At 37.9% G+C, this 16,800-nt stretch overlaps 1 protein-coding gene and 1 pseudogene across 1 annotated transcript; one reads left to right on the top strand and one right to left on the bottom strand.

Moving 5' to 3' along the window:
• Positions 1 to 1,115: 1,115 nt before the first annotated feature.
• On the top strand, positions 1,116 to 8,788 carry LOC127639348 (ornithine decarboxylase antizyme 1-like; annotated as a pseudogene).
• Positions 8,789 to 9,061: 273 nt separating this feature from the next.
• peak3 (PEAK family member 3) lies at positions 9,062 to 13,511 on the bottom strand. The gene is made up of 4 exons (XM_052121292.1): positions 13,360 to 13,511; positions 13,034 to 13,191; positions 12,145 to 12,647; positions 9,062 to 10,416 (listed from the first exon to the last, which is right to left on the bottom strand). The coding sequence occupies exons 1-4, from the start codon at positions 13,437 to 13,439 to the stop codon at positions 9,379 to 9,381; spliced, it is 1,779 nt and encodes a 592-aa protein (XP_051977252.1). The 5' UTR covers positions 13,440 to 13,511; the 3' UTR covers positions 9,062 to 9,378.
• Between the last annotated feature and the right edge of the window lie 3,289 nt (positions 13,512 to 16,800).

Raw genomic sequence — 16,800 nt, 5'->3', positions numbered from 1 at the left:
GTTTCTCTGTAACGAGACGGTTCCATCTAGGGCTAATGGGAGACAAGGACACCCGAAGTGTGTTGCTTATGTCCAGTCTACTCCGTAGTTTTGTTTTGGTTGCTGTCACTGCCGAAAATATTGAAAAATAAAATAGTGAATGGTTTCTTAGCCTTAGCAATACGGTAAGCCACCAAGTATGATGCTCTCAGTGCACTCGCATTTATTGATGTGGTGGCCCTCAGCAATTGCTTCTGGCCTTCTTTTTCAAACTTTTTTCTTTCAAAATACTCAAAAGGCTTTTTAATGCGGGGTGCTTGGTCTCCAAGTGGCGAAGCAGTTTTGAAGGCTTCATTGCTTCATTAGAGAGCTGGTTGCCACATATTATGCAGAGCGGGCTTGGTGCGTGTAAATCACCTGTTGCGATAAATCCATATTTCAAGTAGGACTCCTGGTATTGTCTGTTAAATGCGGCTTTCTTTTTCTTGGAAGTCATAGGCTCTTCTTCAGTCTCCTCACTGGGCCGTTTCCCCTTCGCAAAGAAACTTTCCAGAGACGTTTGTTTTTTACTCATTTTGCTAGATTGTGGGTTTATTTTTAGCGGTACCGTATCACGTGACCGAGACAAGCGTTGCTATGCGCAAAGAGTGAGTCATAGACGGATGTAACGGAGAGATTTTATTATTTTAAAATGTATTATTTTTCAAAATAAAACATCGTTCAGACTCAGATAATAAATAAAATAAATTAAATATATATATATATATATATATATATATATATATATATATATATATATATTTTTTTTTTTTTTTTGGAAATAATGTGAGTTATTTATTCTTTCTGTGCGACCCGGTACCGGTCCGCGGCCCGGGGGTTGGGGACCGTTGGTTTAGAGTGAGGTTTATTTATTAATAAATTATATAACTCCATTCGAGGCATATATTTTTTAGCTATCTCAAGCATTCTAGTTACTGTAAAAAGCAATTATACATTCATAGATTAAACATTAATCTTCTATATTCTTGCAACCATACATTATATTTTAATTAGTTTTTTCCACTCAGGGATTACTTGTTTGTCAAAAACATGACGTAGCACAGAAGACACGCCCACTGTCGGTTGTCTCGCGTTCCGAGTATAAATACCGCAGGCCTACAGCCATAACACATGCAGTTGGAGCACGCACTGACAAAATTCGGGCTTTGACGTTGACCGGATGGTTAAATCCAACCTCCAGACGATCCTGAATAGCCACTGTTTTGTCAGAGAAAAAGAGAGTAATATATCCAAGATGCCACTGATCGAAATGACCCGTAATAAACCCGAGAATGAAAGGTAATGTGAGACCTTTACGCAAGAGTTTTAGCCAGCTCTGTTAGCCAGCTCGCTCGCTCGAGGCTTGTTTTAGCTAGCTTAATATTGTACGATAAAATACAATGTAATATATATATATATATATATATATTCACCTGATTCTTTTTGGTAGGGTAATGGGGTTAATTCTGGAAAGAAAAACTTCATTTCTGTCTCAGAAAAAGTTATGAAATATCATATTAAAAACTAAGCGAGCTATCCTTGGTCAGTTCAATAGGTTCACGTTGTCACTCAGTCACGGATTAGATTGACTGATTGACAGGCCTCTTGCCTGGTAACAAGTGTTTGTCGCATTCATCGAACATTCTAGGATGTTTTCAAACTTTCCATTTCGACGGTTGTCAAAGCAAGTGTCTTTAAATTATGCAAGCATTCTTGTCAGTCTGTTGTGAAGTGAATCAGTGGTTAATGTATAATAATAAAGAGCTCAATAACACCTCCTTTTATTACATATATTTCATGTAATTCGCATACTTCTATCAATTCGCTTTCGCAAAGCTCAAAGTAATTGACAGATCGGTGCTCACGAGATAGCTAATGTAAACATGCTAACTGTTATAATAATTCAGGTATTTGTTAATGCGTCACTGCTATATTGTGGAATTTTCAACATAATTTAAAGTTGTGATACGTAGCTGAAATTTCTACAAAATCTATATATAAATCGATTTCAAGGGACATTAATTAAAGCTAAGCTAATGGCTAAATGTAGCCCTCCCATCCCCCTCATGTTTGTGCATCGATCCTGCGTCATCGCCTTGCTGTATGGATCATGTAATTCAAAGAAATGTTCTTGCATACTGCATGGCTATCAAGTGTGCTAGTTTTCCCCTATTTAACGTTATCGAAGGGTGTCTTGGCTCAAACCTCGTCGACTCCATAGCATTCAACTAGTATTACATGTGACCTCTATTATAAATAAGTATAGCCTTTGCTTCCTTTAAAATAGCAGGTAACAAAGACATTTTCATCATAGCAGCAAAACATCTGATTATTCTTCCTTGTAATGTAGTTTTAGGCTTGTCATGGCTTGCACAGTGCAGCAGGTTTAGGGAGTGTTCATTACAAAACACCAATTGTCTCCTTTTTGAAAAGAAGTTGCCCACCAGTTTGGTTATATTTTTCCATTAATTAAGAGATGCATCACAAATCCACATTTGTTAGCATGAAAATATGGGTGGATGTTTTGGCTTCCTGTATTTTTATTGCCTTTACCCACATATGCTTCCCTCAAAGGTTTCCTGTCCTGTTAGTAACCCTTTAAATGTTGCTTATGTACATCAGTCTTAATTCATTTGCTACAGGCTGTTGTGTAACTAGTGCTCCTCCCCTCCCACATGATCAGAGTATCCCTCACAAGTTTACTGTGTCCCACTCTTCTGATGGGGAGCACAGTTATGGTTTGCTAGTTTGCCACCAGGGATTATCCCATTGTCAGTGGAACACAAAGTAAAGCACCACCGCCATTTTGGAAGTCTGTTCCACTTCGTTAAGTGAGCGAGGGAAGTTTCTGTTGACAGACCCTCAACCCCTCGATTTTGACCGAGGGAGCGAGTCTACTCTGATGTACCCTTCAGGCAGCTCCATATCCCACAATGCAACTCAATTGTGATGTGAGAGCAGATTGCACTTCATAAACCCCACCCCCACACAACTCTAATGAATGATGGAACTGGTGTTAGGTCAATTAAGCAGTTTAGAAAAGTTGCTAATTTTGACTGCTGCTCTACTGTTATTTTGGAGAAAGAATTGTCATTGGCTAGTACATTTTTGTTTTTACTCCAGACTTTTAACGACATGCTAGCATAATGCAACTGAAAAAGGTATTGCGCAAACCAAGAAAAGGGGCCCTCTGCATATACAATATATGATTTCACACAGTATAGTATGCAATGTTGTACATTTATTTTATATTTTACTTTATTTCAATCTTGTTTTAACTTTTTTTTTAAATGTCACATTCTATTAATTTATGATTTATCATTATTAAAAAAGCAATTTCATGACAAGCTGTTGTCACTGTTTGAAATTTCATACACATTTTCAATAAAACAGTCACAAGGTAGTTGCTTAATAATTAAATTTTATCTTGGCCAACAGTATTTCTGCCTTAAATTCTTTACACTTAACACACTATATTAAGGCTCTCCGATTAAACCACAAGCCCTTATTTCTAGAAGGGAAAACTTTTTTTATTTTTAAGTTTATCATCTCCATAGAAATTGAGTTGGTAGTCATCTCTGTGTCACTGTGTGCCATCAACACTGCATGATTTAACCCACAATGACAAGTAATATTTGCCTTTACATGGATGTTAAATTAACCCTGTAAAGCCTGACATATGACTTTTTTTTTTTTTTTAATGAAACCATTTTTAGAACCAATAGATGAAATCATAAAGCATGTTTTTGTCCTGAGGCCCAGCAATTTATTTTTGTATAGGACATCTGTTATTTAATTAAAAAAATTTTTTTTAGCCCATACATGCTACAGTGGTACATCTTGGGAGTATTATCAGAGGACCCCTGAACTTTTCAGAGATCCCAAATGTTTGAGAGTTAGTCTATAAATATGGATTGAAATGCATTACCTTTCAATTCAGCACATCAAATATAATATGAATTATGGCACACTGACATATTTATCATATGTATTTTATACACCAAACACTATTGACATTTAAAATAAGGGAAATTGTAACTTTTTTTTTTTTTCTCAGGAACTCATGGTAAGATGTAATAATAACTTGTAATGTAAAATAATGAGATCTTTATAATGACAGAGCAGGGTGCATATACTGTATAAAAATACACAGAAATACTAGTTCACACTTAAGACAAACGTTTTATTAGATATACTTAAAGCTTTTTTTTGTTGTAGTTTGCATGAATGGAATGGTGATTGAGAGATATACCTCAGAAGCCTGTTGAATCATATTTGATATGATTTTTCAATAAAAAATTTAACCAAGTGTAAGTTGCTTCTATAGAGCAAATACTCATTTTAAAATATCAGTAACAATATAATCATTACGGTCACTTTATTACAAGTCCGCTGCCATTTTATATATATCGATATAAACATTGAAACCACTTTTTTTTTCATAGATAACAACTAGATGGGGCCATAAACATGTGAAACTTGTCATACTTCTTATTTTTTTTGTATTGTGTTTCAGCTTGAACAGTAAGCTAGACAGGAGCTGTCAAACATTGTGTATCATATTTGATACATGCAGCGTTATATGATTAAAGTTACGTTTATTCCTGTTAAAAGAAGTAAAAGAATCCAGTAAAAGAATCGTTGTTCTTCAACACTGAACTCCATCACTTGTGAGTGCAATGTTAATATTTACTAGTATGTACATGTAGAGGGCTTTATTTTGACATAGGTTGCACCATGAAAGTACCCATAGAAACAAGCAAGCAAACATTTGCAGAACCACTTGTTTACCTATATGCCAAATTAACCCCAGTTTAATAGATCTTTTTTTTTGTGAAATTCTGGGAAAATGTTGGGTTTCTCCAACTAGGGGTGATTATGATGGATTGTCTGTTCCAAACCACTTTTAATGTAATTTGATTTACTCAAAGTCTCATAGTAAAATTCTTGAAAAAATAAATACATTGCAAGAGACAGGAGTAGTGCAGAGTTGTATTTTATTATTATTTCAGAAAAAGCATGTAATACGGTGACATACCATGCTTATGTTTTCTTACTGTACCTCCACAAAATCTGCTGATAACATCTTCACATTCTGGAACCAGCTGAAAACAAATGAACCAATCCACGCTAAATGCACTTATTTAACAATAATAATACTGATAAAAAAATCTGTCGCTTTCTACTGTTCTAGCTAGGGCTGGGAACCGGTTCTTGTTCAGAATCGGTTTCATTCTTTAAAAAATTCCGGAATCGTATGTTCTTCGTGACTTTCTGTTCTGTTAATGGTTCTCCTACGTGCAATTTTCCGCAGTCCTGAAATACTCTTGACAGTTTCCAGCAGCACGTTTCTGCAGCAGTGCTGCCCTCTACTGACTCAACAGCGTAAACAACAGCTCTACCTGTGTATTTCATTCCGGATCAAATGAGTCTTGAGTCGGTTCTTTTACAGCGCAAAACATCAGATTCCGAAAGAATGATTCTAATGAGCCGGTTCTTCTTTGAATATACAGCACTAAACATACCGCGATTCCATTTATAGTCCGGTATACAAGTTGTCTTCTACTGATGTGCAAGTTATCCAACTTTAAATAAAAATAGTTGAAGTTTCACAAGCCTGAAGTACAACATTAGGCTACAAAACGGTCTAAACGGTCTCTGGAACTGTTCCTGTTTATTTAATGATAACTGATTGTTCATATGACAATGTATAATTAAAGATTCAAGTTTTGTTGTAATAAGTGGGATTTTATAAATTAATAAATGAAGTATATATCACATTTCTTGTTGGTTTAGATTTGGTTATTTAAAATATAGTTAGGATCTATTATTGGAATTTAACTATGTCTCTAAAGACTGCAAAGTATAAAATGCATTTCTGATTTGTTAAATCTGCTCTGTAGAAATCTGAAATGATCTCATTAAAGACAGCAGAGGGTAGTAAATACAAAAATAATAGATTTTCTCATTTCCAAATAATTATATACAGTGCATCCAGAAAGTGTTCACAGCACTTCACTTTTTCCACATTTTATGTTACAGCCTTATTCCAAAATTGATTAAATTCTTTATTTTCCTGAATTCTACAAGCAATACCCCATAATGACAACGTGAAAGAAGTTTGTTTGAAGTCTTAGCGCTGTGAATACTTTCCGGATGCTGTGTGTGTGTATATATATATCTCCTATACTGTATATTCACCAGATGAGGTTTAATGAGGAAAAAGGTTTATTATTATTCATAAAATATGAAGTTGGAGACCCGATGAGTGTGCTGACAGGGCACATTTTTCTTTGCACGTCCTGGATTCAATTTTGAACACTTGAATATCTCATCAAAATCTGCATTGAAGTGAGGATACTTTAAAAAAAAATTTTTTTTTTAATCAGTATAGTCAATGAGGAGAGATTGAGCCCCCATTTACACCTGGTATTAAGATGCACTTTTGGTGGGGGCCTGGGTAGCTCAGCAAGTAAAGACGCTGACTACCACACCTGGAGTTGCGAGTTTGAATCAGGGCGTGCTGAGTGACTCCAGCCAGGTCTCCTAAGCAACCAAATTGGCCTGGTTGCTAGGGAGGTTAGAGTCACATGGGGTAACCTCCTCATGGTCGTTATAATGTGGTTCGCTCTCAGTGGGGCGTGTGAGTTGTGCGTGGATGCTGCTGAGAATAGCGTGAAGCCTCCACATGCACTGTCTCTGCCGTAACATGCTCAAGCCGTGTGATAAGATGCGCGGGTTAACTGTCTCTGAAGCGGAGGCAACTGAAATGAATTCCTCCGCCACCCGGATTGAGGCGAGTCACTACACCACCTTGAAGACTTGGAACACATTGGGAATTGGGCATTCCAAATTGGGTAGAAAAAGGGGAGGAAAAAAATGTGTTTAATATTGTCCTGTCTGTGTAATAATAAGTGTGTCATGTGTTTGCAGTTCCCATCGCTGCAGTAACACGTGTCCGGGGCCTCTGTGGTGTTCCTGATGTCCCTCTCCCACCCCTGAAGATCCCAGGTGGGCGAGGGAATGATCAGCGGGATCACAGTCTTTCAGCTAAGCTTTTCTATTCTGTAAGTGTAGAGCGTTGGGTAGCTTATGTTTCATGTCACATGAGAATCTTGGAAATAAATGTCTTCAGCCCTGGTCATAAGGGAATAAAGATTCTAATCTGTAATACTTTGTTTTACTGTGTCCATGTTACGCATTGTTGTTATTATAATGAATGACGATCACATGGAGTTGTCCAATGTCTTCTGAGTTTATCCTACTTTGAGATGGCATGTGCAAGATTTATGCCGTTAGACATTGCTCACGGAGCAAGGGTCACAATCTCCTTACTATAGTCAGCAGAAAATGTTATGCCATATTAGATTGCTTCACTTTCCATATTTAACATATACAGACAATCACTTGGTTTTAACAAAATAAAGTAAAATACAATAGAAGGGACACTTTTGTTTTATGGTGTTCATATTATGTGTAATTGCATAATTAGTGAGTAATACTACTGAAGTACATGTTGTTACCATTACTACATATTAAACTAATCACCAGTGAGAATTGAGGTAGGATATGCCACCTCATCTGATTTCTTGTGTTAGCGATTTGAATGGCTTTCACTCAGTGCTACATTTCCTCTTTGTTCCAAATGGCTGTACAACGGTCATACATGGGGTGTGAAATGCATATTAATGTATTGTCTTGTCTTTGTAGGATGCTCAGTTACTGGTTCTTGAGGAAGCTCCTCCGCTGAACAGCCGTGTACGTTTTTGCTCTTTGAGCGTCGCTGCTCTATGAGCAAGCTCTTAGCCTGGAGGGGGGCACTGAAAGGGGCGAATCTTTACATCGAAATCCCCCCTGGTGTCCTCCCAGATGGGAGCAAAGACAGGTTTGTCCATTTTCTTTTCTATTCTTGTTTTTCAGGTTCTGTTTTTTTTTTTTGGGGGGGGTTAAAAAATGTTTAATGTGGTGGATTCATATTCGGATGTTACATTGCCCGTCCTGTTCTTTCACTACAGTTTTTCACTTTTGCTGGAGTTTGCAGAGGAGAAGCTACAGGTTGATCACATTTTCATCTGCTTCCATAAGAGCCGAGATGACCGAGGTGAAGCTCATTTCAGTTCTTCTTTAATCATGCCTTTTTATTCTGACTATCTTTAACATTACTCTTTACCTTTCTGTCTCCAGCATCGTTGCTGAGGACGTTCAATTTCATGGGCTTTGAGATTGTGAAACCAGGTCATCCCCTCGTCCCAACCCGCACCGACGCTTTCTTCATGGCTTACAGCATTGAAAGAGACTCAGAAAATGATGATTAAAGATTATCAAACACATCATTGCTTCTGATATTTAAGCTGTATCTCACCCAACATTGTCATCATTAGAGTATTGACTTTGCTGTTAATTTCTACGTTGTAGTTCTTGTAGGGGTTGTGCTGTATTTTGAGTTATATTTGCACTAGTGTAAACCAAATTTCCACAGTGACCGTTAGTCTGCAAACCATTACCACTTGCGTTTAGCTCCAAAAGCAATTGGTTTCTTTGCTTATTCTCCCTCTGCCATTCCCAAAAAGTGATAATTTTCAAAGACCCCCAGGCAACAAAGTATGTAGAATTTTCATTGCTGATATGTTGATTTTCTGTTTCCTTCTATTTTCAAGTTGTTTGTTTCTTAATGTGTGCATGAATCTTGATTTTTATTTTTTTTTTTAAATTACTACTACAATAGAATCTATCTGCATGTTTACTTCAGTGTGCAGAATAAAAAATGCTCACCTTACACCTTTGTTTTGCTGCCTTTTTTTCACTTCCTTATGCATAATGTAAAATTACACAATGTATCTTGTGCTGGATTTTCCGAATGCTTTATATCGACTTCTTATAATGTGTAGTAATGGCCATTTTAGAATAGAAGTGTAACTCTTCAAGGTTGAGCTCCAACAATTAGCAGATTTTGTAATCTGTAGTTTATATTGGCATGGTTTGTACTGTAAATGAGTAACTGACGTCTGTGACAATGAAGAAATGCAAATTTAATGTGCATAAATTCTTTAATTTTTATATATTGTCACAAGAAGCATAAGGAAAAGAGTGGGGTGAAAAGAGTAGTGATTTGTTTGAACATTTTCAAGTGATTTGAAGTTTTAGTTGTGGGCATGTAATTCTGAGAAGTATATGATCAGTACATAATGGAAAGTGAATTACAAATATTGGGGTGTAGGACAGGGTGATTTCTTTATATCAAAATGGTTAATTGAAGCCATATAGCTGAGAACTATTTTTTTTTTCTTTTTCTTACAGTCCTTTTGGGCTACCTTCTCAGTGAATTGCAAGTTAGGTCATTAACAATATTTGTGTTTTTATCTAAGCTGTTCTAACAAAGTCATGAAGGCCCATTTGTTCAGTAACAGTACACAAATTCTCAGAGTTAGTGAAGGATAGGTATTGCAGACAGAGATAGTCTTCCCAGTCCAAGCTATGGTGATTGTGAAACAGTCCCCTCTCTGCAAGCTTGAGAACCAAAAGAGATCGCTTCAGGAGCAGCCAATTAGAAAGTACAGTGCTCTCTTGTTGGTTTTGCTGGAAGAGTCTCTTTCGTGGACCCCAAAGTAAGGCCTGGAGGACACCTGGCACATCGGCCATTAGTAGTCCTGGTTTCTCGGATGTAAGATGGGTGACCAGCCATAGCAAACCTTGAATGTAAGGAGTGTCTTGTGGTGTTTTCCACATTGACAACCCACTGTCGGTAAGATGCAGACAGTTCTTTAGCAAGTTCCCCAACTGGAACTCCAGGGAAGTTGTTGCTTGAAAGACCTCTTTCTCTACATGGCTGTTCAGCACTACACGAGGAGTGCCCCACTTCTCCCATAGGGTTTGACACATCTCACCTTTCAAATTCTCATTGGGTATTGAGATCTCATTTATGTCCCTTCCCTTCTTGATCTCTGTTGGGTTTTCCCTACTTGCAACCAACTTGATACTAGGCCACACTAACATAACACTCTGTGGTTTCAGTTCCCTGTGAATGGCATTATAAGATCCTAAGTGCTGAAGTCCTAGTACCAACTGGAGGACAATAAGACAAAGCCTCCTTTCATAAACCTTAGGATGAGTCCAGTGTAACGTGTGTCCATCCTTAACAAAGTCCTCCAGTGTTCCCAGTGGAAAGTCTCTTACTACAGTCACACTGACACCTTTCATTAAAAGAGAGACAACCGTTTGCTGATGACATACCTCTGTGCCGCTCCCTTGTGATGACTCTGGTGTTGTCTGAGCAGTCTCTGATTGTGAGGCACAAGTTTGATCCATAAATGTGCTTAGCGGGAAATGGACCACACTTTGTTCTATATTTGGATGCAGCATAGGTGTAGAGCAATCTGATTCGGAATTCCCTTTGTGAACCTGCAAAAACATTAAAGAGTGTGTCTTTATACATATGTTCTTTGATTCTGTTAGTTAATAAAGGGTCTGTTCCACAACCTAGTGAGCTGCCTCCGGAGGCAGTATTTATGGCATTATAGGTGTGCTTCTGATGAGAAGGCTAATCTCAAAAGTAGGTCTCTTAATTATGCTACTTCCTAAAATACTTCATTTTAGCCAAATTCTAAGGTAGCATCAGGAAGGCAAGACCAGTATGCACTGTAATGATACTCTGAAAAATAAATCCAAGATGGTGGATGAAAAACTTTGATACAAAATATACTTATAATCTATTAAAAAATAAATGTACAAAATTTCAAATCTAACTATTTCTACAAAAATATGTGTGCTTTGTACATTAATGCTCATTAGAGTATTGCTTTATTCCTCTCGTGTCACCTGTATTTAAATCAATTGTAAGTTTAGTACATTTCGGTTTTCTGTGTGGTATCTCGCATGCAGTATGTGTGATGCACATTTCATCAGCACAGTAAACACTGACTGCATGCGTGCAATCTGGTTTTCTTAGACACGCAGACAATCCACATTGGCACTTGTGCCTGGCGTTAACTGCTTAAAGAGTGTCACAAAGGAGTCATAGTGTGCATGTGTCAAACACATGCTTTTGGGCTCATGGTCAAAAGAGTATACTTTGAAAGGCATAAGGCCACAGTATACTTCAGTTTTCCGCATGCTGGTACATCTCTCGCACAGTGCGCAAGATGCAAGTTGTCCCATCAGCACAGTACGCATGGAATTTCTACACACAGCATAGTTTTTCTAGACATGGACAATCTGCATCTTTGCCGTTGACTCTGCTGAAAGAGTATCACAAAATAGTCATACTCCTCATGCGTCAAATGCATGGGCTCAGGGTCAAAAGAGAATACTTTGAAAGGCTGAGTGCTCAGATGGGGCCATTGCTACTAAAGGGCAGGGTCTAAGGCGATGTGGGGGGATGTGAACGTTCCTGTCTCCATTGTTAGTGATCGTGTTCCAGGGCCCCTGTGCGATAGCAATCTCCCCCCGGGTAGCCATGCCGGGGGGACCGCACCGGTTGCACCGGGGGGTGGGGTAGCTGAAGCGATCGCCACGGGGACCCATGAAGTGCAGGGCCTGGTGCAGCTGCACTGGTTGCACCACCCTAAGGACGGCCCTGTGCTCAACCATTCATTGGAGGAAATGATATGCAGACAAACAAAGTCTGTCCAAGCCTTTAGAACACAATTTAAATAGCACTTGGAGTTGCTGCTTGTGTAGAGTGATTTAAATAGGTCACCAAGTCAGCTCAATGAATTTGGGAAAAGACCCATAGGCTTGTAGGATTTGAATGGTGTCACAGTCCTTTACCCTAAAACTTTTTGCATGTGCCTTACAAAACAGTTACTGTGTGACTAAAAAGCTATTAAATTAATGAAGCACATGCCAAACTGCTGGTGGTGTTGCTCAACACCTGGCTTCATGGAGGAAGTGTGGTTTGAGGGTTTTGTACTGTGAGCTGGTGTTGCCTTATAAGGGTGTGCTTTCTGTTTGTGGTTCAGGGGCTCAGCCTGGGAAAGTGTTCATGGCCCACTTAAAGCTGTGGATTGAAACCCCTTGTGTATTATTACTTACATATACACAAACAATTGCCACATTTAATAACTAGATTAATTGTGCAATGTATCTCGTGCAGTGTTTCTATTCTTTTAGTGGTGGTGATGTTATTACCTTTGCTGAAAACATCCTTCCAGGAATCTTTGGACAATGCACCAAGTAGAAAATATCCCTCTTAGTCCACTGTTGCCCACACAATAGAAAGTCATTAGGCTGAGATGTCTTCGCGTTCTCCATTTCCTGCTCATTTAGATAGACTTTCATTTCAATGTTCTGTAATGTGTTCCTCAGGAAATGAAGATAACACTTTTGAATCCCCACAGAAACTTGCTCATGGCTTTGGAAGCTTCTGAAGAATCCGTAAAGCTGTTCATCTGGCATATCAAAGGTCATCTGGTACATGGACTGAGCTTGATGTTGCTCCTCTTTGTCCTCCTCTTTTAGTATCAGTGGGCCTTGTAATGGTGTTAACATGTAGAGGGGATTTTCATAGTTAGAGATTTTATCTTGGTAAGGTGGGTCAAGAGCATCCGTTGGGAGGGATAGGGTTCTCATCAGAGTCTTTTGGGGTATTGGAGGAGGAGTTTGGTCTGAGAAGAATCTCGCCTGGTGTTGTTCTGAGCAACAGGACAGATGGCAAACATTATTTTGCATTTGCACGTACACATGCATAATCAGATTTGGTGCATCACTGCAAGAGAATGTTATGTGTCATGGAACATTTCAATTAAATTCAGTGGATACTGCCTCGGTTCCTATGGTGTCATGAGACATTGAGTCTGAGTGGTTAGGCTGTCTGACTAGTGGCTTGCCATTTGGTCTCAGGTGTTACTTCCCTCAATATGTTTTTAAGTAAAGCGTAAAAGAACAAAACCAGAATGGGGAAGGCAATGAATATGAATGATTACAGCATGCAGTTCTCACGAAATTAAGATCCTCATCACTTGCTGTAAAAACTAACTTGCTATATTGATCTTTTCAAATACTCTCATGAAGTACTTACCATAGCGATGATGTATAGGACAGTGGGAAGCATTACAGTCAGTAGGTGTGCTGAACACCTCTGTAAACGGAGACAAAGGGGTCTGTGGTCCAGATGAGTGTAGATCTCCTACCTTTAACTCTAGATCCTGAATGGAGCTTGAGCTGGAGGACTTGCTCCTAAACATGTGCACATACAAATTCAAGAGGTCAAGCTAAATATTACACTAGAACATGGTATTGGGCCAATACTCCTTTCGCTTTGCTAAGCGAATGCTAATTTTTGCGGTAAGAGGTTTCCTGCATGACAGCTCACATGTGTGAAAATGCAACACTAGCATGCCTTACCTGCGCTGTTTGATGGGCAGTGAAGGTGGTGGCATCCCTCCTGAGGCTCCAAGGAGCGCATAGTCGGTTATCTGGTGCATTTTGTTTTACCATGAGGCAACGTGAGCCTTGGTGAATGTATTCTAACCCTCCTCCAACTGTCAGTTCCTGTAGTTTCTTCCTATGAGTTAGCACACAAGTTATCTCACTCTCACTTTCTCACAGTCTTTTGCTGTTTCTCTCTCGCACGTTGCCTCAGCATATCTTACATCTGAGGTTGGCAGCGGAAAAGCTATGTGCACTTTGGGCACATCTGTTCACTGTTCTACACAACTTTAAAAAACAAAAATGTTAAGTTCTAGTTCCACTTGCTGTTTTCAAATTACATGTTTATTTGCACTACACTCATGCAATAAGATGACTAATTCAAAACATTAACCTATAGAGTTATTCCTATCAAGCTTTTATTTATAGGATTTGCAATTGCTTGCCCTAAGATATGCAACAGTCTACCTCTGTCTGACAGATCTGCCACCTCCTTACATGAGTTCAAATATAAGTTAAAGTCTTACCTTTTTACCTTGGCATTTAATTCATCAAAAATGTACTATGTAGTTATTTCATATTTTCTTTTCTTTCTTTATATATATATATATATATATATATATATATATATATATATATATATATATATATATATATATATATATATATATATATATTATTTTTACAGCACAATCAATCAAAAATATTGATTATGTAATTTGTTTTGTATTTATTTTTTTATTCTATTTGTTTTATTTTGAAACCCAGTTCTATACAGCACAGTGGTTCATTTTGTTGTGTTTATTTGTGCTTTATTAAGAAAGAAAGAAAGAAAGAAAGAGGAGAGAGAGACACATTTTATGTTTTATTATTGTTTCATATTTTTGTTGTCTAGAGGACATGAAGGTCCCTCTTGAATGTTTCACTGTCCAATCTTTTCCTTTCCTTTCCCCCCTTTGTCTGGTGCCCCTAAACGTTGTATATGTTGCATGCCCCGTTTTTGCCCCTTGAACAAAACAGGACTGCACTAATAAAGTTTCTCAAAATGTATTTTTTTTAAGAGAAACGTTTTAATGTCATTATTCAGTAACTAGAGGATGCTGTTGTCCCTTTATACACAATAACCAACCACATGGAAAGCTCGGAGAGGCTCTTATTGAAATACATTTTATGAAGATTTGATTTAGTTCTGTATGGCTGAACTTGTCATACAGCACTTTTAACACTGCAAATAAATGCAATGCAGTTTTACAAAGTGGAAGGAACCCTCACTGAACAAGCAAGGACTAAGAAAACCTCCCTGCTTGAAAGGATAAACCACAGAGGATGTTGTTCAGTATATTTTAGGTGAGTCTATTTGTTCTATTTGTTCATAATAACAAAGGTATGGTCACATTACATGCAATTAAATATAGGCTACATGCAGCTCTCATACTGTTTTGCCTTAATGTGGAGAATAGGTGGTGTCTCGAGGCTGACCGTGACCATAATGTGGGCCATAACAGAATCAAAGGGATCAGCTCAGCACAGAGAACAGGCTGGCGCTCAAATTGTAACTTTCTGTTATAGGCAACCAATGCAGTCTTTAGTGACCTTAAAATAACTAATTCATTTATGTGGACTGCCGATCTGTGTGCACTAATTTCATGCATGAGATGGCTAAATCGTATGCTTAAAATGAATGTTTCATTTACAGATTTAAAGGTGGACTAAATTATTTTTTATAATATAATGATGAATGGGAATGGTATGTTCAGTTTTTCTTACCCTAATGAAAATTGTGTGGCATATTGAAAAAGTTTTAGCAGAGATCAGGAGGACACTGCAGCCTGCAAAGCATTAAATTATCCCATGTTAACAGTTATAAATACACATATTGGTTTCACAGTGTGCATACTTCATTTGGCCAAGGGGATGTGTAGAGTTGTGTGCCTTTTGTGTGGTGAAGCTACTACCGCATTTGTGAATAATGCTGTGCGTTTCACACTACAGTAACCATTATATTTGTAGTGTCCTCAGATGTATAGTGAGCATACTGTAAGTCAGAGTGAACCTATTGTCTCATCTGGGTCTTCTCATTATCTACAGCTGAATCTAGCTCAAACCTCCCAAACCGTTTCTGATTTAGGTGATTTATACATTTCAAAACTGCAAAAGTGTCTTGCTGTTATACTAAAAAGCATACAGTTGAAATCTATGATTAGCATGTTTCAATGAATGCCATCTCTCGTAAGAGTTTTAACAAACTGAGCAAGCATTAAACATGTCAATCATGTCAAGAGCAGATCAAAAGAAAGACATGAGTGCATGGAACAAGCTCGCTTTCAGTTGCTCACCAAAACAAAGAAAGAAAGGAGAGTGAGGAAGGGACTCTGAAGTGGACCATCATTAGGCTAAAATGCTGCTCTTATGAGACCCTTCACATACAGTGTTCCTGAGAGCAGCGGGTCTTCCTTATGCAGATGCAGATCAGCAGCCCAACAAACTTCAAAATGGATGAAGCGGATGCCTCAGTTATGGACCCACCAGAATTCCACTATACACTGTAAAAAAAAATTATAATAATCATTTTACAGGAAATGTTCTGTATTTTTTTGTGTTTTTTTTTATAAAACAATGAAATGCCTGTTGTTTACAGATATTTGCCATAATTTAAAGATTTACCCTTTAAAATTACAAGTAATTAAACATAATTTGAGATTACATTTGATATTACATGTTTTTTAATGGAAATTTATAGTACTTTAACAGATTAAAAAATGTAATTTTACATAAAATGTGAAGTAATGTTTTATAGATTTTTTTTTTGTTCGTGATAACAAAGAAATTAATGTAAAATTACAGAAACTTGACTTTATGGATTTATGTAATTTGTGGATGGGGGAATAGTTGTCATTGTACCCTGTAAAAAAAATAAAAGCACCGTTCCCCTTCTGTCACTCACTCAAAGTTGTGTCGATGTAGTGACTCAAGGGGTCACTCTTGAGAGGTCCAAACACCCATTCTTTGTGAAAAGGCCAATGAGAATTGTAGAGTGGAATTTGCATGCCACTTCCCTGGACATACTGGTATAAAAGGAGCTGGAATGCCCACTCCATTCAGATTTTGTCTTCTGAGAGGAGTGGTTGTACTATCAGCAAGCTGAATACTACTGATGTTCCATTCACCTCTTAAGAAGCATATGCTGTTGGATATATGGCGCATTTCCAACGGCTTTCACTCCTTCTGCACTATGAGTGCAGATTTCACCTCTGGGCACTTCGACAGCGCTAAAAGTGTGTATATTCCTGCTAAAGAGTATATTTTCTCTATTAAAGCACACACATTGACGTTGAACGTCTTTATAAAGATGACTTTTCGTCTTTGTGTGATTTTTGGATGCGGTCGTTATCTCTCAATTTCTGACGGCCATGGGCG

The sequence above is a fragment of the Xyrauchen texanus genome, chromosome 48, assembly GCF_025860055.1.
Source record: "Xyrauchen texanus isolate HMW12.3.18 chromosome 48, RBS_HiC_50CHRs, whole genome shotgun sequence".
Taxonomy (NCBI): Eukaryota; Metazoa; Chordata; class Actinopteri; order Cypriniformes; family Catostomidae; genus Xyrauchen; species Xyrauchen texanus.
This window is presented reverse-complemented; position numbering and strand designations above follow the sequence as displayed.